Below are 21,420 nucleotides of genomic sequence, written 5' to 3' on the forward strand. Positions count from 1 at the left end.
AAGATCCCTCCTCAAACGATCTACAGTGAATGGTCTAACGTGCAAGTGCATTTAGCGCAAGGTCAACTTTGCTCCTGGTAGTTAAATAGTGCATAATATTGGCATAAATTGAGGCTCAAGGGGCAAAGGGGTTGTAGTAAGTCAATAAATGGTATGTAAAATGAATTAAATCAATCAGAGTCAAGCCAGGTGCCCTGTAGCCTGTCAGACTATTGGACAGATTCATCAGAGGAGGAAGACAAGAAGCTATAACCATTGGTGCACCAATAATAACAAACCAATGATGATACATTTGTACATTAGCAATGTGATTTTCACATTTGATATCTTTTCACAGCAACACTCTACTCTACACACTACATTATCCTTCTTTCGTCCTTTTATCATTGCACTCCAGACTACTGCATAGTGGTCATCATTTTGTTACCCCTTGAAAATATTGGATGATTCTACGTGTCTACAAGTTTATACACCACTCTGGATGAGTCTACCATCACCAAAATGTCCTTTCTACATCATTTGTTTCTTCTCTTTGTCAGCTCTGTGCTTTTATTTCTGTCCTGACATGTCTCCCCACACCTGGATGTCTAGACTCCACATCCACCCAGGATCACCTGGTCCACAGACTGCCATTTGTGTGTGTGTGTGTGTGTGTGTGTGTGTGTGTGTGTGTGTGTGTGTGTGTGTGTACGTGCGTGCAGTCTGTTTTCATTAATATTTCAATCCCCCAAAAGACAAACAAATGTTGTGTATTTGGTCTCTCTGATCTCTGGTGACATCATCACCTCTGTCTCTGATGACACAGCATGGTTGTTGCTAGGCAACAGGGTGCCTGCTAACCAACCTCAACCACACACACACACACACACACACACACACACACACACACACACACACACACACACACACACACACACACACACACACACACACACTTACTTGTCGCCTACTTGTCATCCCTTCTCCATTCCTGCTCGCCAATGACTTTGCCTTCTCTTCCCCCTTTATCCTCCCCTCCCCTCAGCTCTACCTGACTAACACCCTCACTCTATGACACTGAACCCAATTCTGAACATTACACAATTAAAAGGTTGTCAGTCAACCGGTGTGCTCTAGTCCCTTCTTTCTTCAGAAGTTTGCTGTCCTCGAACTGAGAGTCACAGAATTCGATGCACTGCTGGGAGACCCACAGAGGACCCTGTACGACGGACGGACAGATTCATGCGTTGCCTCTCAAAAAACAAGCACAGGGCTATCACAATAGATATTAAGTTCAAAACAATGCCTGACAGTAGAGGAGGGGAGCTTACATTAAACCAGATATGTGTGTGTGTGTGTGTGTGTGTGTGTGTGTGTGTGTGTGTGTGTGTGTGTGTGTGTGTGTGTGTGTGTGTGTGTGTGTGTGTGTGTGAGCGTGAGCGTGAGTGGGACGCAGAGAGGCACTATTGAGGAACCAACTGAGGAATTGATGTATGGGCGATGGCTAAATACATTTCCATGTTTCCGGCTCAAACATGTAAAAGGACAGGACAACATCCTGCCTGGCCTCACAGATCCAGGTTTGTCATATAGCAAGTGAACACAATTCACACAGAAATACATGTGTATGAGAGAAACATGCATCATGCATAAATATTAAACCACCAATCACTGTGTGTGTTGCCAGACCCAAACTGCTAAATTAAATGAATGGCAAATTAAACAAAATAAATGCTTATTTCTCTGACAACTTCTTATCAATCCTTTTTCATTTAATTAGCATTTCCTTTTAAGTTGTTCCAAGTTGTGTGAGGTGAAAGAAAAGACAAGTTGAAAAATTCACTAATTCAGACCGATTCATTCTCCCTCTCTCCTCCTTTGCAGTTTCCAAGCTATTAGCAGGATCTTTGATTGAGATTAACAGAGCCCTGAAATCAATGAATGATAATTAAAACCGTTTGTTGAAGGGCAGGCACACGTCTGAACGTGTAGGTTTTTGTGTGTTTGAGAGAGAATGTGTGAGTCATTGTGTTTTTGATTGGTATATCTATGAGAAGGTGTGTGTTGTGCATATCCATGGATATTGAATGTCTGTTTCGTTCTTTCAAAAGGTGCACATTGCCCTCTGCCAACTGATTGGCTGATTGCTAATGAGATTTTAGACATAATCTCAATTTTGCAAATGGTTTTAAGATGTTGATTTCAGCTTTTTATTGGACTCCAACGGGGAAAATGCTGAGAGAAGAGTATTGCAACGTTACTCTGAGGGAACTTTACCATTTAAATCTTTTAAATTAACTAATGCACAATGAGACAAATAAATAAATGTTCAGAATGGTCGATTGGCATTTTTCTGAGCAAAAAAAAAATAGTTTTGCTCCTCGCACTGAGCTGCTTAGTGACTCATCCACTAGGAAATGGCTTAGACACACACAGTGTGTGTATGTGTGTGTGTGTGTGTGTGTGTGTGTGTGTGTGTGTTGCTGAGGGTGGTGGACAGGATAGAGAATACACACCCTGGTGTTACTGTAGCTGTTAGCATAGGGGGTAATTAGGGAGTTTTCACAAGAGGACAAATTTGCTCCAACAGACAGACTCAAAAAGAGAAAGAGGTTAGTCTGTGAACTTGGTGTGACAGAAAATGTGTGTGTGTGTGTGTGTGTGTGTGTGTGTGTGTGTGTGTGTGTGTGTGTGTGTGTGTGTGTGTGTGTAGTTAATGTGGCCAGAACTACTTAGAGAGAGGAATAAAAAATACACACATGCACACAGACACACAACTAATGTCAGTCAGGTCACATGATCTTAGGGGGACAGTCCCACGTACAGAAACGGTTTCATGACCCTACGGCCAAGCTAAAACATCAGAAAATGAGTTAGTAGTAGTAAGTTTTCACACTGGTCAGGTTAACTGATTTTCATTGGACTGCTTCTCCCAACCCTGCCTCTCTTTTGCCCATCATTGTTTTGTTCTGTGTGTCTTTCAGGCCAAGAAACTGCCACATTGTTAAAATCTGCCAAATTCTGATTAATTTTAGCTGCAGCTGATTCAGTTTCCCTCATGTAACCACATGGAGCTAATGCAGTTTAATTGTATTTGAGGGAATGGAAGCTTCACTGAATCTCGGCTTGCTTTACACTCTCTTACGAGTCAGCCATCTTTGGCCTGTACAACAAATCATTTTGACTATCAAACAAAATCGGCCAGACATTCCAACAGAGAGTGACGGGCAGATCCAAACCAACACTTTTTCTCCCTCTGTGTCTTGCTCACTCTGTCAGTCTAGTTCTGGTGAAAATACACTCTATTTCCAGAACAGCAGCACAGCAGGGCTATGTGTGTGTGTGTGTGTGTGTGTGTGTGTGTGTGTGTGTGTGTGTGTGTGTGTGTGTGTGCAGACTGTTTTCATTACTCCAATATTTTTATTCTGCCGTGGATGCAGTTAATATTTCAACCCCCCAAAAGACAAACAAACAAGGGTCATCTTGAATCATAGAGAGTTCTTCAAAAAAGTGCTGTGATTAGAGTTTGCTTATTTGATGCATTTCGATGTGAACGTGTATCAATGCAGTGACATAATATAATCAGGAGCCTGGTTTCATTTAAACTCACTCTGTCTGAACTGCGTTTTGCTGTGATTTACTGTCTCTGGCGCTTGTTTCTCTCCTTTCCGCAGAGGGCGGAGCTTAAACACACTTTGGGTGTGGAACAGAGACATCGCCCAACAGTCCGCTAGCATGTCGCTCTCACTACCAATATTAGCTGCTCTGTTGGGCTGAAAAAATTTGCATGCATGTTGAAATCTGTAGGTTTCTTAACTCTACCTGGAAATGCAGTGACTTAAACCAAGTAAGAGCTGAGTAAGGAAAAGTAACTAACTAAAGTCTGCAAGTTGCTAATGTCTGTAGTGTAAAATGCGAAGTAATTTCCTTAGAGCTGCACACTTGCACTGCGGTAGGATTCATGTGTTCAGAGCACTTTCTAAATAAAAAGAGAGTTGAGATTCATCCGATTGCTTGCATTCATTCTTGAAAAAGTAACCGTCTGCAGTACTATAAAACTGAGCATGTGATACATGTAGATTCAGTACTACAAAAATCACTGACGTGAATTGTAATCGAATCATGAGGCCAGCAAAGATTCACAGCTCTAGCTGTGATATGACCAACACTGGCACCTGATAAAATGTCTTACATGTCATATTGACACGCGTGTGAACATTTCCAACCACAGCTGTTGGTTTGTTTGTGTCTGTACTCACCAGTCGTTTGATGATCAGAAGTGTTCTGCGTTGGATGCGAGTGTTCTCGGTGTGCGTGTGTGCGTGCAGCACATGTGAAAAACGTTGCAAACAGGAAGGCGACAGGCAGTCACAACCCTCTCCTCCATACAGCTGGACCAGCAGGAACAAACACTGAATAGACTCCTCAAAAACCTCCTGGTTTTCAGCGGACAGCTACAAGGAGAGACAATCAGTTAATAAAAGAAAAGAAAAAAAATGAAATAACTTCATGGCGTCCACCGTGTTTATCTGACAGTGATCACACAAACACTGGCAAAAGTAATCTTCTGTATTTGGATAGAATTTTAATCATAATTCAAGATCAATGTGTACCGTGTACATCACAGCAACATTACGACTTACTGACCCCTTTCTAAATAAAGGAACTAGCAGTAAGTAAATAATAATACTTGCCATGCAAGCAGACTTTGTATTTCAGAATTGTTTTATTTTAACACAAGCAAGCAATTTAGCAGGTTCATGATTTTAATTAAATTCAGAGATCGTATTGATGCTGCTGCTCTTTCTGTCCCACTAATCTCCCAAGGGGCAAAGGGGCTGCACCGGGACCGGGGGTGAGTAAGCTGCCCCTTTAACCCTCTCATACACAACCACACACACAGAAGCCCACCCAACACTCGGTGAGTCAAGTATAAGTAAAAAAAACCCTCTGTTGTGTCCCTTGGGGATCCCTCCCCCCCTTACTTCCTCACTATCCCTGGATGCACAGGACCCTCTCTTTTTGGGGGGGATGGATTCTGTCCATCTTTCTAGCTTTTCTCACACCTGAATCTGTTTTTACCCTCTCATCTAATTCCATTTTTTGAGCAGATTCTCTTCTCCAACTCCAGTTGAAATACTAAATAATAAAAAGTCAAAGATCATCATTTATCAAGCAATTCAATTTGATTGTAACATATATTATTATTTTGAGGTTTTCATTATTCTTAAATATCTGATTTTAGTGGGTATGGATGTAAGAATGTCTAATGCGATAGGCAAGATTGTTCTCCCTCTTATCTTCCTGTTTGTTTTTCAGACTACACACTTGCATATATAAAATATTCTGCAGACCATGGGACCAGGGACAGACAAGCAATGTAAGAGAGGCATACTGCATTTATATAACATCCCTACACTGATTTCACATACAGCAGAGTCAGCACATTTGCAGGAAACTAACTTTAACAGAATCGGTTGAAAGAATTAAGACACAGAGTCCATGCATGAAAGTTACAAGCCTTTCAGTTGTCTCTTTGAAAATAGTTTACTGCAGGACTGACTTGATTAGCATAACAGTATACACATTTGGAAGAGCTAACTAACGACGAACTTTAAATGAGCTTGATCAGTAGTGTTGCGGTTTACAGTGCAGTCAGTCATGCGAGGAGGTTAGAGTAGAGGAGTCTGGGAGAAAGTTGGGAATCTAGTTACCGCTACTGTGACATGGTTTTACTGGTCCCAATAGATTTATCAAGTGTTTCAGAAAATGTGTCTTATTTGATAGAATTGGTGTTGCTCCCTTATGAAATCACTGTTTTCCCTTTAGCTGGTAGTTAGTTTGGATATCCTGCAATTTACCTACAAGACAGCACAGAAAAAGGAGCTCAAACTAGGTTGTTGTAACAGTTCAAACTAATTTGTAGGACCAGCTGTGAAATAATAAGGCCAATCTCCAAGTTTACACACTGTCATTGGTGTAGGGTGGCCAAGTGACTGTACTGGCCATTAGCAACGGGTGAAGTGCCGCATTTGACCAATAGAAAGCTTCACCTTTCATCAGTACTTGTGTTTTTTACTTGCATCAACAGCCTGATAACCAAAACCAAATATTACTTTGTTTCTGAATCCCTCTCTCTCTCTCGCTCTGATTAACACAAACATGCACTTCCTTTCATAAATAAGAATTCATTCACAGTCTCACTAAATCAGGCATACATTTAGACATAAAATACACAAACATAGATGCAGAAGTAAACCCAGAAAATATTGTATGCATGCAATGCATTAACACACACTCACACACGGATCTCTGAGTGTTGGTCTCACCATGTGAATGAGGTGTGTGCTGAGTTGGCTCAGGGGTCTGTTTTCTAGTAGCAGCTTCGTTGCTGCCTCCATCCCTACTGCTGGACAAGATAGCCTCTGGCTCTATACACACACACACACACACACACACACACACACACACACACACACACACACACACACACGTTAAATCATTTATAGAGATTTGACAGTCAATAATGATGGATCCAGAGATCTGCCAAGACGGACTCTAACAGAGTGAAACAGACAGAGAAAGGATCACTGAGAGATGGACTACGAGAGGAAATTGTTTTTCCTCATATATTGTGTTATTTTAACCCTTCTTTAACACAAGATGTGCTCCGGACAACACAGGTCCGACACTTATTTATTTGTTGCACCAAGTTATTTTTGCATCTCATTAAGACTTCAGTCTTCCCTTTACTCTTACTGCCCCCCCACCCCACCCCCGCCTCATTAGCACCTCTGTCTCTTGCTTATTTTAGTTCAGTTCATGCCTACAGTGGAGCTTCAGGCCAATTAGCTGTGGAATAATGTGATTAATACTGGCACATATTTTCTCTCTCTCTTCCCCAAGTCACTTATTCACTGTTATGCTCTCTCACTCCTTCTCATTTTTCTTCTGTGGTATAAATATAATCTCTGACTCTCTCTCTTGACCAACGGAGTAATAGTTTGGGGAGCGCGGTCTAGTCACGTCCTCTCTCCTTATCAGACCCTATTACCCAAATGAATTTGGTTTGGGCAGAAGTTTTCTTTTTAATGAGCTTTGCATTTCTCCCAGAATTGATTTCCGCTGCACATTCTGCTTGCCTCTGTCTCTTCCCCTCATCATTCATCCTTCCCTCTCCCTCTTCTGTCCTTCCTCTTCCACCCTGTCTTTTACCCTGCCTCCCCTTTAGTTCCCCCACCCCCCTGTCCAGGTATTAATATGTATGCGTTGGGCTGGGGCGCAAACTATGGGGAGACCGGGGCTGGTGTGTGTGTATATGAGCATATATGCGTGTGTGCGTGCGTGTGTAGGAAGGCAAGCTAAGGACAAAGCCACTGGTGATAATGAGGCCGCAGGGACATATCCAGACAGGCCCCTCTGTGTATGCTTGGGTGTGTGTGTGTGTGTGTGTGTGTGTGTGTGTGTGTGTGTGTGTGTGTGTGTCTCGGGACGTCATCCGCTTTCTCCTGAGTCTACAACTTCAATATTACAGTTACTTAAATCTGCTAGCTTCTACTGCACACATCAATGATCACACACACACACACACACACACACACACACACACACACACACACACACACACACACACACACACACACACACACACACACACGCATGCACACCCATGCCTTGAGGGACATGGTACAAGGGCAACATTTTGAGGGAACTGTCTTCGTGATTCTGTTGGTCATTCTGTGCTCAACAGAGATGAAATTGGTAAATGGTGGTGAATCAATCTGAGAAAAACACCAGCCTATAAGGACCAATGTAACATGACACACACACACACACACTCACACACACTAATGATTATTTAACAAAAAATATATTATTATTAATATTATTATATTATATATTATTTAAGTAGATAGAGGATATTGGGTTGCAAATGTGAGAGAAAGTGTTTGAGTGATCTTACCTGCAGTGCAGAGCGGGCCACAAGAGATGTTTGTTTTAGGATGTTGTGAAGCAGTTCCAGAAGGGCTTGTAACACAATATGGCTGACCTTCCTCCCAGCATGACCCTCTCCATCCAGGTGGACGAGTGCAGCCTCTGAGAGGGTGCTCACGACCACTTCTATTAAGCCTGTGCAGTAGAGGGAAGTCACTGGATAAAGTTTTAAAGGACTTTTGGGGACAGTGATTTGTTTCCAACCTTTTTTCCTCTGAGAGCAAACTTGGCAAGTTTAAAGTGGCTGAGAGCTACTCATAGCACCAAGTTGCAAGTCATTGCCTCTATTAGAGCCCTGCAGAGGAAGATCATTTGACTGGATAGAAACGTAAATAGATTTAAAAAAAATAAATAAACAGATTTACAATGTGACTGTGTGTTATCAAATGTATGTACATATATTCTTTGAATCATTTGGAAGCACTACGAAGGGTAATGACTACTGGAAGCTCATGAGCTACTTGTTGGAGACATGTCCATGGTCTACACAGTAGAAAATAAATCTTATACAAAATAACGCAGAGAAATTTGTAATTTGTTTGTTTGACTTGCTGTCTTGGGGTGTGGGATTTTTGGTCATCAGTGGCCCCACCCCTAATACACAGTTCAACATTGCCCGAATGAAACATTAAAGACTCTAAGCACATAGTCCTGAAAAAAAATTCTAATTTGATGCACTGCCTGTCTCTCCAAATACAAAATTAACAAATATATCTGTTTGTTCACAAGCTGATTCAGTCATTAATATGAGTTTAAATCATAGATGGTAGCCACCTACATTCCAAACAACCAACACCCCTTCATCTTGCCCCTCCATGTATTCTAGAAGTTCTAAGAACAACACGAGTCTGTCCTGACTCCTGAGTAAATGTCTGTAGCTGCAGGCTCTGGTTCCACTCTACAGTGGATTGACAGCTCGTCTACAAGGGGGAGGGACGCTCTCCTTCTAAAGTCGATTTGCAATTCATTGTCACCAATTTGCCCAGCAGAGAAATATAGCAGAATTTGACATTTAACTATTTCAATAGAATTTTACGCTGTGTGAGTTGAATTAATCCATGAAAAATTCAACACACCCAAGTAAGTTAACACGAACAGTAACAACGAAAGACAACCGAGTTTAGATGCTAATCTAAATGAATGTGTGCCCCCCTCACCTTATTCCTCCCTAGAAAACTGCCCGATGTAGAACAGCTTGTAAAGCTGACTAACCCCTGCTAAGCCGTGAATAAATAGTTCCTAGTAAAGTGCAGAACCATGTTCCTTTGCTCATTAAATTTAAAATCACATTGAACATACTCTGCATTTTGCAGCTCCTCTGAGTTGTTAGCTGTTGTAGGCTTCTGTCCCTGAGGTGCTCTCACACATCTCTGTAAATCAAGACTGGATATATTTTGCCCTGACGAGCTGTCATGAAACATGCATCCCAGTAATGCACACTGCAAAGTTTACTACATTTTCACTTCTGTCCACAAAAAGGTAGCTATCTTCACTAGGGAAACCACGCCCGGTGTTATTTTCTATTCCAGTATATCTTTATTTAGAATGTAGACATCATGTGCGCGTGTTTATTTTTGTGAGAGAAAGTGTAACACTCCAGACACTAGAAAGCTATCACGCTACTCTGCTGTCAGTGAGATGTACTGTTACTTTGTCAAGCTGCCTCATAATTAAATAAACAGACTGCTCTACTGACTGTTCAGTCAAACACAGACCTCTTGTGCTGTTAATGTGATCTGACAATGCAGTCCTATTGAAATTCTTCTGGATTCTCTACATTCCTGATATTTTAGCCACCAATCAACCAGGCATTAGATCTGATGAATTAATCAATACAAACATTACTCTTTGATTGTATACCTAAAAAACCCAGAGTCTGCTTGTAACTGGTAATCGGCACATCTTCTTAGGATACACATTTCTTTTGTTGGGGGTCTTCATTTTCTAACTGGCCAATATTATAATAATCTACGACATATTTAGAACAAAACAGTACTAAACAGGACATTATACGTGTTTAGTCTTATACCGTATACACAATTTGAAACATATCCAACCTTATTGTAAACGTTTTCAATTGTTGGTCACACTGGCAGTACTCTCTGCATAGTCAAACCAGAGGTCAACATTGAAAATGTTTGAAATTATTGATTTTGCTCATAGATTAGACGAGCATGGAGCATGTTAGTTGTTAGTATAATGCGGCTCAGTTAAGAAAAAACAAAACTTTGGAGATTAAATGATATACAAATTACTTCAATCAGGGCATTAAGATCCAATACACAAAATAAATGTGACTACGGCCATCTATTATTCTCAACTGCTGGCAGGCTGTATTAAGCCATTACTCTCAGCTAACTGAAACCCTAGTCATCTGAAAGTCATAGGACAGTTAAACGTTTTCCAACTGTCTCCAATTTAAAAAGCATACTTGACCTTCTGTGGGTACCCGTGTTGAAATCATGTACAACAAGCACCAAGCTGCTGTAAAACACCCAAACTTAAAAACTGAACTGGTTGCTTTTATCACCAGATTCTACTCAATTCTCCAAATCATCAGGAGTGTGAGAAATCCTGGAAGTGATCAGTTCACAAAGTCCAATGAAAAATATTTTTGAGAGTAATGTGGCTACTGTAATGACAATTAAATGTGCGCTGAGTGTGCACTGTGATCTAGTCTTATTTGGTTCAGTATGCTTCATCATAAATAGCTATCCAAAAGGTTGTACGCACACTGGGTTTCATTGAGGATGTGCAGCCAGGTGCATATAAAATGTTAACAGTGGAATGGCAGAGCCTCCAGTATGAGCTCTGTGCATGTGTGTGTGTGTGTGTGTGTGTGTGTGCATCATGTAATGATGAGTATCACAGACTGACATGTACGGACATGTACATGCATCTTTAGAGTCTGTGCAGAGGGATAGTAACTACATTCAGTCAATGCTAAGGAGTCAATTTTTAAAATGTCACATATTTCCAATTACTACTAATTTAAGACTAATGGAATCATTTATGAGTGAAAACCAGTGTACACTGTCCTATTTTGGAGTTTGGACTTTAACTAGATTAAAAATAGACATTCTACAATGCTTTGTGATATCATCTATTTATAAACCACTGTAAAATTAGTTCTACTGGGAATCAACAGGATGGCTTGCTCTGAGCATTACTGTCTAAGCAAAGTAGGAACGTTTTTTTTGTCAACAGAAAACCCTACTAACCAGACTATATATGACTAATCAATAATGTTCCAATTAATTTAAATAAAGATCAATTTAAGTGTGTACATGGTTTCAATGATGTGAATTTCCTCATTACTGTATGCAGCATATGGGTAATTGTTCTTCAAGGATAGTGAAGCCTGCTATAGTCAAAACCTGAGTGTGCTGCTTATACTGAATACTAAATACTGAATACCTTAATGCATATCGTTTTACTCTCCATATTGATGTGATCCTACAAGACCAAGTCTTTAACTAGTCGGTCTTGGGCGACTGATTTTGTGTAAGCATTTTTATTGATTTCCATCATTGAATTAATAGAAATTATATTTTATTCATTAAACAAATTTCTAGAATACAACCATGTTTTTGTCCCTAATATTTTTTTTAATGTTTCAAAGATAACTAATAAGGGTCCAAAACCCCTTAGTTAAAGTGAGATAAAGATTATGGTCAGGTTAAGGGAAAGGTTAGGGAAATATTTCCACATTACCCCATGTTTAAATATGTTATGATGGGTTATTCACACTGTGTAACTTGTTTTTTGTAAAACAAAATGCTGAATATACAATGATATATTATAAAGTTATATAACTATTACAAATCTTATGTCAATTACCTTTCACTGGTATCCAGGGACTGGAATGCAAACCACACCGGTATCAATGCAATCTATGCAGAGCATAAACAGCAAAACATCTTAAATTTACCATCAAACGTGTCTCATTGATTGCTAATATGGAAAATTGTCAATCCAGTGACCTCTTGGGTGCTAATATGAGAACATTAATATGGAAGACAGATCTTTGTGGTATAAATTATGCCAGGGGGCATAATTGATTTGACACATATGGACTGTCACAAGGTGTGGAAGAACCATTATAGATTTCTTTTTGTACACCTTTTGGGGAAATAACCTGAACACAATGTCAAACGGCAATTTATAGATGCAAGTTCCACAGACCGTATCACCGGCACAGAGGCAATTACCTAAAAAATTCCTCTGAGCTTCTCACAGAAGGTCAGGAGAAATAACAATGATTGGTGGCGGAGCAAACCCAGAGAGGAACCTCAAAGACCCTCAAGAATTCTGAAGTCACATGGAGCCCCCGAAGGCTTCTTTAATTAAAGGACAAGCATGCTTTAATCAACTGACACCTTCAGACCAAACTCAGAGGTTGATGTGAATGCTTCTGTACTGATGTTTTGCTACATGGTCTAGGTGTGTCCATTTCCTTATCAGATCATGCAGTCTGCTTCTGCCAAAATTAGTCTCAAATTCACTCTAAGCAGAGAAGCTTTAGTCTTTATATCCTTATGTAATCAGATTACAACCTAGAGTTTCTATATTAGTAGAAGTTAAAATGCCATCCATAAGAACCTCTCTCTATCTATCCTATCAAATTGTCACTCACTTCAACCTCAAATTTCTCCTCCTATTATCTCATCCCTACGTCTTCTCACCCAAATGCACCACATTCCCTCTCTGTGTATCCCATTCATCCTCTCTGTCACCTCTCTGCTACCCTTTTAAACTCCTATTTTGCTTTCCTGGCTCTGTCATCTTTTCTCTCTCTCTTCTCTCTCATGCTTTTTTTTTGCCATCTTCTTTTTCGTTCTGTTGTTCCATTCTCCCTCCCTATCTCTGCCTTTCTCTCTTTGGTTCCTCTGTCTTCATTCCCCAGGGGGTATTATCTCAGTCGGAGGCAAATCTGCCCAATTATAAACCTCATCTCCTCTTTTTCCTCTCTCTCTCTCTCACACACACATTGGGCGCTCCTGCATCCACCGCCTCTAAACACACACACATGCACGTCTTCTCTCTGTCTTACACATGCAGAGGCAGAAGCATAAATACATTCACACAAGCACAAAAAACATCTCCCTATTTTGCTCTTCTTCACTGTCTATTTAATTTCCTCCCAACACACACACTCACGCGCCAACCTTCCCCTCCTCTCTCTGTCACACCTAAAAAGCCAATTAAACACGCTTCCTCCCTTCTCCTCTTCTCTCTCTCTCTCCCTTCTTCCATGCCATTGCCACACTGATCTGGAGTGAACCACAACTTAAAGAAGGGAGAAAGCAGAGAGGAGAAGATAGAAGAGGAACCCAAAATACAGAATATAGGGAGAAAAGGGGAAAACAGGAATGGAGGGATGGAGGCAGAGGAGATGATGGGGAAGCATGTGAGCTGAGTAGATTGGAAAAGTGGAAGGAGAAGAGGTACATGAGGAGGAGAACAAGTTAATACAGCAAAGAGAGGAGAGGGAGATAGCGTTAATTGCCCGGCGAGCATTAGTGCTGGGTTGACAGTTTCTTGTTGAGAGAGGAGCTGATTGGACGATAATGATGCTGACTACTGAACTGCCGCACTGCTGACCCAATGTAAATAGAAGCAGAGGAAGGGTTGATAGTCGTGGTGGTGGTTTTTGGGGAGGCATGGGGTGCAGGGAAAAGATGGATAGACAGAATGAGAGAGAAATACAGAGAGAGAAATGAACATGGTCCTACATAGAAATTTGAGAAAGCAAGTATTATTGTGTTGCATTTACATTGCTGCTGAGAGTTGCAATTACAGCGATGAACTGTGGGTCCTACAACATTTGCATACACACACACACACACACACACACACACACACACACACACACAGAGAGACACAGACACACACAGACACACAGAGAGAACAGTGTTTTAATGTTTTCTTGCAAACATCTTTAATTTACCGCATTCATTCTCTAATGCTGGATTTAGGTTGCATCTGTACACGGCTAAGCTTTTGTGCCTTTATACAACCAACAGGAAATTCAAATATTATTGAATTTCATCATAGCTGAAGGACAAAAAAAATTGGCTTTGCCTCATGCACACACACACACACACACACACACACACACTGTTGACGAGAATAAGCATTAGGCTGCAGCAGGACAGTAGGCTGGGAAAACAAGATGTCAACAAGTAACATGACAATAACTAATGATAGTAGAGTAGATACGCAGCATCCACTCAGTTACAGTTGGGTCAATGACAGATGGGCCTCTACGACTCACTCACAAATAATAGGAGTAGTGTAAGAGAAGGTACAAAACAAGGACAGCAGGGGAAAGTAGATTTTCAAAGCAGAGGGAAGTTAAATCTTCCCATCTCCAAGGACACTGTATGTGTAGACATATTTACCTTCTTGGTATAGTGGCTCCAGGTCCAGGACAGTGCCTCCACTGAGATTACACAGCAAGGCGATTGCATTCTGAAGAATCCCGCCGGTAACACCACTACTGTTAGCCTACAGAAAGTAAGAAGACACAGAAAGGATAACCAGGTTTTCTATGTAGATGTTTTTTTCTCATCCATTATTTAAAAACAATGTAACCTTAAGAGAGTAAATGTTAATTGGAAGTATGGCAGTGACCTTCCACACATGGAGCACTATTAATCGTTGAAGCAACATTTCAGGCATAGATTTTCATCTCCACAATAAACACCACTTATACTAATACTATACAGACGACTGCAACAACTATTCAAGGAATTAGGATTAGGAGGGGGGAATTTTTAATCTTCCTTGTTTACTTTAAACGTTTGGTAAATGGACTTGCATTTCTATAGTGCCTTTCTAGTCTTCTGAACTTTATGCTACAATATTCAAAGAAAAATTGATACACAATGGCAGAGGTCATCCATCAGAATCTAATCTAAATGCTCGTTCAAACACACACAGCAATTTGGGGTCGAAGTGGCCACCAATCTTCAATTAGTGGACGACCCACTATACCTCTGAGTCACATACGCCCCCAACTTTTCTAACCTTTTATTTATCATAGGGTTAAGGTTAGACCTAAAGCTCCAATTAATTAAAATGTCAAAATGACAAATTACTAAAAGTGTAATACCAACATGGGTGTGTGCGTAGGTCTCAAGTTTACTGGATGCATCCCATGGCATGTCTTCTTGTTACTACTGAATATCAGTGAAGCTACTGTTTTATAGTCAGGAACTGTGTTCCCATGTTTTATGAACTGCATGTCAATGTCACCTACCTAAAATAAGCTATTTTAAAAATGTCTTTCTTGACATTGCAAGTCAATTTTGTACTTTATGACATAATAATAATGTAATTGACAGGTGCTTTTGAGATGTTTATTTTCAGAGGCACAGCCATGTCCCCAAATATTTCTTTACATGGGAGACACAGAAGAATGTGGTATTTTATCATATCATATGTTCTTGCCTTTGAAAATTGTTATTGCAAAACAATCGTGTGCAAAGGATAAAGTTAATTCTGTTTCGAATCATTTAGTTATGACCTTTGATAATTAATTTTGTTTTGAAGAGAACAAGAAGCATGGCTGTGGTTTGCACTTCTTACTCCTATCTTCGGAAGCTCCCCCTTTTCTCCCCTCACAGTCTTCTGCTTCTCTTTCTCCTCCTTACAAAACCCTGTCTCCTTCCTCCTGCAGTAATTCACTTCTCCTTCACTCTCCTGCCCTCATTTCACTATTTGATCCTCTCTGAGATACACCAGCTCTGCCTGCGGGGTCTGTGTGCATCAGTGTGATCTGTGTACGGGCCGATAAGCCTGGCTCGTACTCATCATGTGCAGTAGCCTGAGGCTGAAGACAATGACATCAATTCATACCTAGGACAACCTGCCTGTCAGTAACAACAAATGACAAAGCTAATTTAGTTTGATCTTTATGGACTAATGAGCCGTGAAAGGACTATCATGTACATCAGTGAAAGCATAAACCTGACAAAGAGCAATGAGGAATGGAAAACCAGAGTGAATTTTGACTCACATACGGCAACTTAACTCATAGAGCATTCAACATGGTGTATTTACAGAATGTACAATATAAGTGTGGCAGGATTTGTTGAAGTATTTGACTGCAACCTACACTGATTAGTCTTCTGACTGCTCAGGCACAACAACCAACCAGGAAATATAGTTGGCTTCTTGAAATCCTTTCATGTCTGAAGCAGAACTACTTCATCATCCAGACAAATACAATTAGGCGAGTTTCTCCACGACAAGTGTGATCTCCAATGGCAGGTGTAATCAATCCAGATCACAGTGTTTCAGGCAGCATAAATCAATCAGAACATGAGCAATACAGACGGCACTAATGGATCCCGATGTGACTGGTTCAGACAGGAGTAAACAATCAGGAGAGGAGTTAATCAGGCTGTTGGATAACAGTATTTAACATTCTGCATCAGCTAGTCGGGGCTGGACAGGTAGTCATGCAGAACACTGATTATTTAGTGAGTGTGTGTGTGTGTGTGTGTGTGTGTGTGTGTGTGTGTGTGTGTGTGTGTGTGTGTGTGTGTGTGTGTGTAAACCGTAAATGGCACAGCGACAGTGTGTTGTTTATAGAAAACTGATTGTGTTGTTCGTGTGTTCATTAGAATGTGGGTATGCAAAAAGGGTCAGGTGAAATAAATTGTTTGCTGGAAATGTTGTTATGCTTCGCTGATAACAGACAAGTGCTATGTGTCTGTGTGTATTTGCATGGGTTCTTAAGAGTGGAGTCTTTATATTCTCTCTCTATTAACCCTCCGTCCTCTCTGTGGCTGACCTGCCAGTCAATTACACCAGGTCAACACCACTCAGGCTAATTTGCATAAATCCATCTATATGGGTCAGATGGGACGAGTAAGAGACGAAAGAGAAGGACGGAGAATTAATACAGAAATGCATACAAATAATACACACTAGGATAACTGAGATTGATTAGCTGATCTGGTTGTAAGACTATTTACCAAACTCACTGACCAAGTGATTGATTGATCAGCTGAATAAAATTGATTAATTGATGAAGCGAGATTGGTCTCTTACCAAAAGGAGTTGAAAGACCATTGGTAGGATCCTACTGTGTTTGATCAACCTGAAAAGGAAAGAGAGGTAGTTTAGAGGCAGTTCACCGCACTGTTCCCATGTACACACACGCTCACATACGCACACACCGGGCTGTTTCATCTTCATTACGGTTGGAGTTCCGCTACAATGGCTCCTGTCTGGAACCAGTGGAATTGAGGGGGGGGGGGAGACGTGACGAGAGCAGATTGGAGTGAGACGAGGTGAGAGGGAAGGACATAGAAAGAGGATATGAAAGTAAAGGAGAAGATGAGGTAAAAATATCACATTTGAAGAGGAGAAAAGAAGGAGAAGATGATAGAAGAGGGGAGAAGATTTCGGCAGAGAATAGAGGGAGGACAGAAGAGTTGAACAAATGGATAGGGGTGAAAAGAAAAGATGTGGATGGATCCATATCGAAAAACTAGAAAGAAAGAGAGAGATGTCTATATAAGCTATAACTTGATTATTGATTTGAACTTGATTATTTAATAATCGGATTACGTTTTTTTGATTTGAAACCATTTACTGTGTAGTTGGAGTGGCAACACACTTTGAGTCAGAACGAAAGAATTCAGGCTGTAAGGGGAACAAAGCCACCTGAAGTTAGACTGGTATTAATATGCTGAAGGTAACAAAGCATATCCACATGATTTAAAAAATCTGTCTTCACTATGATTTATAGCTTGTCTGGCAGGCATCAGACCATTCATACAAACCCTTCTGTAGACTTTTCAATAACTTGAGAATGATGGTGTATCAGCTGAGAGGCTGTGTTCATTTGATAAAAGTAAGATGTTCTGGTAGAAATGCATCTGGTCATTAAAAAAAACAAATGGAGAATTGCCAACATTTTTAAATTCCCTTTGTACTTCTTAATGTTTCTGTTTTACTGTTCAATTTCCAACTTTGTGTTTTTTATGAGTACTGGGATACATTTTGGATATAAATACATTTGCTGTAGTCTACTTTCACATATAAATCAATACCAGTTTAATTTCATCTTAATGTGTGCTGAGAAGATATTTTCCACACCATTACACCAACGTTTGAGCAAACCCATCAGTTTCTGCCAAAGAAATATTAATTGGACCAAGCAGCAGGTCCAGGCTTCAGTGAGTCATGCACCAAATATTTCCATACGACCAATCTGCTTCAACATTAGAACTGTGACATTAACCTACTTCTCTATACTCAACCTGTATGTTATTCTTCATTTGATTTATGCCGTATTCTTGACTTGGCCATAAGTGAGATGCTGCTTTCAGCACACAATTATGTACTGATCTAACAGTAATTAAATGCATTCAAATTTTACTTTTAGGTTGAACAGTAACCATGTCCATCACTGTCCGTTGGAACATTTGAGTTTGCATTGATTATATCTCTGTATCTCTGTGCAGATCTCCACCCTATATTTGGCCTTTTATCAAAGTGTGTGTGTGTGTGTGTTTGTGTGTTTATGTGTGTGTATTGGGATTGGAAAGGGACTAGGAAGCAAAGCCACATGTTTTTATGTTAGATTATTTACTTAAAGTTCCTCATGTGTGTAAGTATTTGCATCTGTGTGAATAGTACAACAAAGCAATGCAGACACACAAGAACACAGATGCGTGCATTGCGTTGGGCTAACACATTTGTGACTCACTAAGCTGACCTGAAGCTTCAACCACTATTTTTAAAGTAATATACTGAATATGCATTACGCCAAAAATCACAAATAGCTCATGACAGAAGAACCTGCTATGATCTGACAATTTACAAGCTAATTTTAAATGTTGATTTAAAATTAACTTGTAAACTGGCTACTTTTGAAACAATCCTGTCATACACAGAGTCTCTCAACTCTTGTCTCGTGTCTCAAGTTGCTAATTGGACTGTAAACAACGAGCGGTGCGTGGAAAAAGAAGGCTTGGTCCGGATATCCACTGGCTGTTCCGGAACCACAGAAATATAGCTCCTTGCCCACAGAAGATTCATCAGCAGACCAATAGCCAATGGATGGGTTCCAAGAGTGTGTGTGTGTGTGTGTGTGTGTGTGTGTGTGTGTGTGTGTGTGTGTGTGTGTGTGTGTGTGTGTGTGTGTGTGTGTGTGTTTGTGTGTGTGATCGTAGAACTGATGGATGGCCTCCCATTAGGTAGGTGACAGGCTGAGAGATGAGAGGACAGGCCTAGCCAGCAAGATGTGATAAACTGGACCACCTTTAAATGACTAGCCATACATCAATAGACACAGTGCACAACACCAGACATTTAACAACCCAGAGCACAACAGACCACCTATAATAGAACAAACAAAGATGAGACAATCCTTACATCATCGGTATTATTGTAAGTCGCTTTGGACAAAAGCGTCTGCTAAATGACCTAAATGTAATGTAATGTAAATCGGTAGTATTATAATAGACACAATGGACACCGAGTAAGGTCGATTAACCTCTGCTCTACAACAATAGTGGTGGGACAATATATTGAAATATCGATATATCATGATACTCCCTGCTGCGATACGTTATCGATACACAGGTACATGTAAAGATGTTCCGTGTGTGTTAAAGTGGGACTAAACTAAGACTATGCACTGCATTGTTTCACAAATTCTGTGGAACTGACACCACAATGTTGTGAATAAACACAGTATCCGATTAATTTCTGCTTTTGAATTTTCAATGGTATGTATTCTCCTTCAAATACAGATATTGTTATGCATATTGTAGATGATTTCTTATAATATATCGTGTATCGCAGAATCGTGATATCATTATCCTAGGCAAAATATTGTGATATTATCTCATCGTGAGTTACACAGCGATTCCCTCCCCTACTAGACACATAATTATGCGGTCAACTATGTGTACAAACACTGTTGTTGTTAACACCTAATGATTCCACTTTTCTCTGGCTTCGAGAGACTTAGGTGTCCAAATTACTATAGCAATTTGATGATGTAATGGTTTTACAAGGTTGATTCTACGTCAAGCTATTATAATAAAATAAATGAAAACTCAACCACAAATATTATGATGTGATGTGTGATGTGTGTAGAGATTCTTCTACAATGGCAATATAAAAGCAAACCCAGTTATTTTTAGAGCAAATACTATCTGATACTCAGTAACTACACACATTTAGCAGGCAGGCATCCAGTACGTAGAAGGACATTAAAACATACTTGGGCACACACATACACAGCATAAGGATCTTTGGCTAAAGGTCATAGTAAATGTAGTTGTTTGAAGGTGTGACTGGGCTATGATAATGCAGAGAGAAACAGCAGGCTGCCTTCCCAACGTTAATGTCCCCAATTTACCATCTAATTACCGCTCGGCTGGCTTCATAGCCACACTTATCTAACCAAGACCCAGGCAATTTAATTTCTGATTGTATAACTGCACTGATGGAGGGAGAGTTGTGGAGAGAGGGCACAGAGAAAGAGAGAAATGTGGACTAATGTAAAATTAGAGATGGTAAGAGAAAGAGAACGAGGGAGACTGAGAGAAAAAATGTAATATTGTTAATAATGTCAGAGGAAAAGAGTGAGAGAAACATAGATGTAGAGAGAAGAGTGCTGACACCAATTTGAAAAGTTCACGTCACTCTACTTGTGTCAAGGAAAGAAGGGGATGAGGAGAGTTGGAGGAAGAGAAGGACGGACACGAGAGGGGGTAATATTACTGATAAGAGAAGTAGGGGCATAATCAGCTATGAGGGCGAACCTTGAACTCCGGGGTTGGGGGGGTCTGGAATATTAGAGATAAGAGGTTTGTTGAGTTAGTATTGCTGAAGTAGATAAATAGCAATGCGCATTATAGTAATACGTGGATGGAAGCAGGGACAGAATTGGGGGGAGAACAAAACAGGAGGTTAACAATCATGGTTGTTGTAAATTAATTTAGTGATTCGCCAATTGACAGTTTTCATCTGATCTACCATGAGTCTTATATGTCTGATTCTTTGCCGATCACATGTGCAGGTGCCACCATGATAGTTTTACGTCGGCACATAGCAGCACAGACAAATATGTGACAGGCATGCACAAACACCATGTCGTCGGTGTGGATGCTCTTAAGTGCGAGTGAAGGACACAAAAAGCTCACAAGTTGTCACAACTCAGCGCTGAAGTGGAACTGGCTAAAGCACAGAGTCCAGCACTGACCATGGATAGTTGGACCTCTTGGGCAAGAGAGAGTTATCTCACTGTGATGGTCCACTATATGTCGGAGTGGGAGATGAAGAGCGCAGTACTCCAAACCCGTCCCCTGCATAGAAGCCATACAAGCGCTCACTTGGCAGAGAAACTGACCAATGCAGTCACTGAGTGAAAGTTGGAGGGGGCCAAACACTTATTTATTTTTATTTATTTAT

At 40.4% G+C, this 21,420-nt stretch overlaps 1 protein-coding gene across 1 annotated transcript in view; it reads right to left on the bottom strand.

The window, feature by feature from the left end:
• Positions 1 to 21,420, bottom strand: part of ulk4 (unc-51 like kinase 4) — a 75,271-nt gene that overhangs the window by 9,427 nt on the left and 44,424 nt on the right. The window contains exons 31-35 of the mRNA XM_084027298.1: positions 17,038 to 17,086; positions 14,379 to 14,484; positions 7,943 to 8,109; positions 6,309 to 6,410; positions 4,239 to 4,433 (exon numbers count right to left, since the gene is read on the bottom strand). Coding sequence (XP_083883424.1) covers positions 4,239 to 4,433; positions 6,309 to 6,410; positions 7,943 to 8,109; positions 14,379 to 14,484; positions 17,038 to 17,086 — 619 coding nt within the window. The remainder of the gene's footprint in view (positions 1 to 4,238; positions 4,434 to 6,308; positions 6,411 to 7,942; positions 8,110 to 14,378; positions 14,485 to 17,037; positions 17,087 to 21,420) is intronic.

This window comes from Eutrigla gurnardus (assembly GCF_963514095.1).
Source record: "Eutrigla gurnardus genome assembly, chromosome: 14".
Lineage (NCBI taxonomy): Eukaryota > Metazoa > Chordata > Actinopteri > Perciformes > Triglidae > Eutrigla > Eutrigla gurnardus.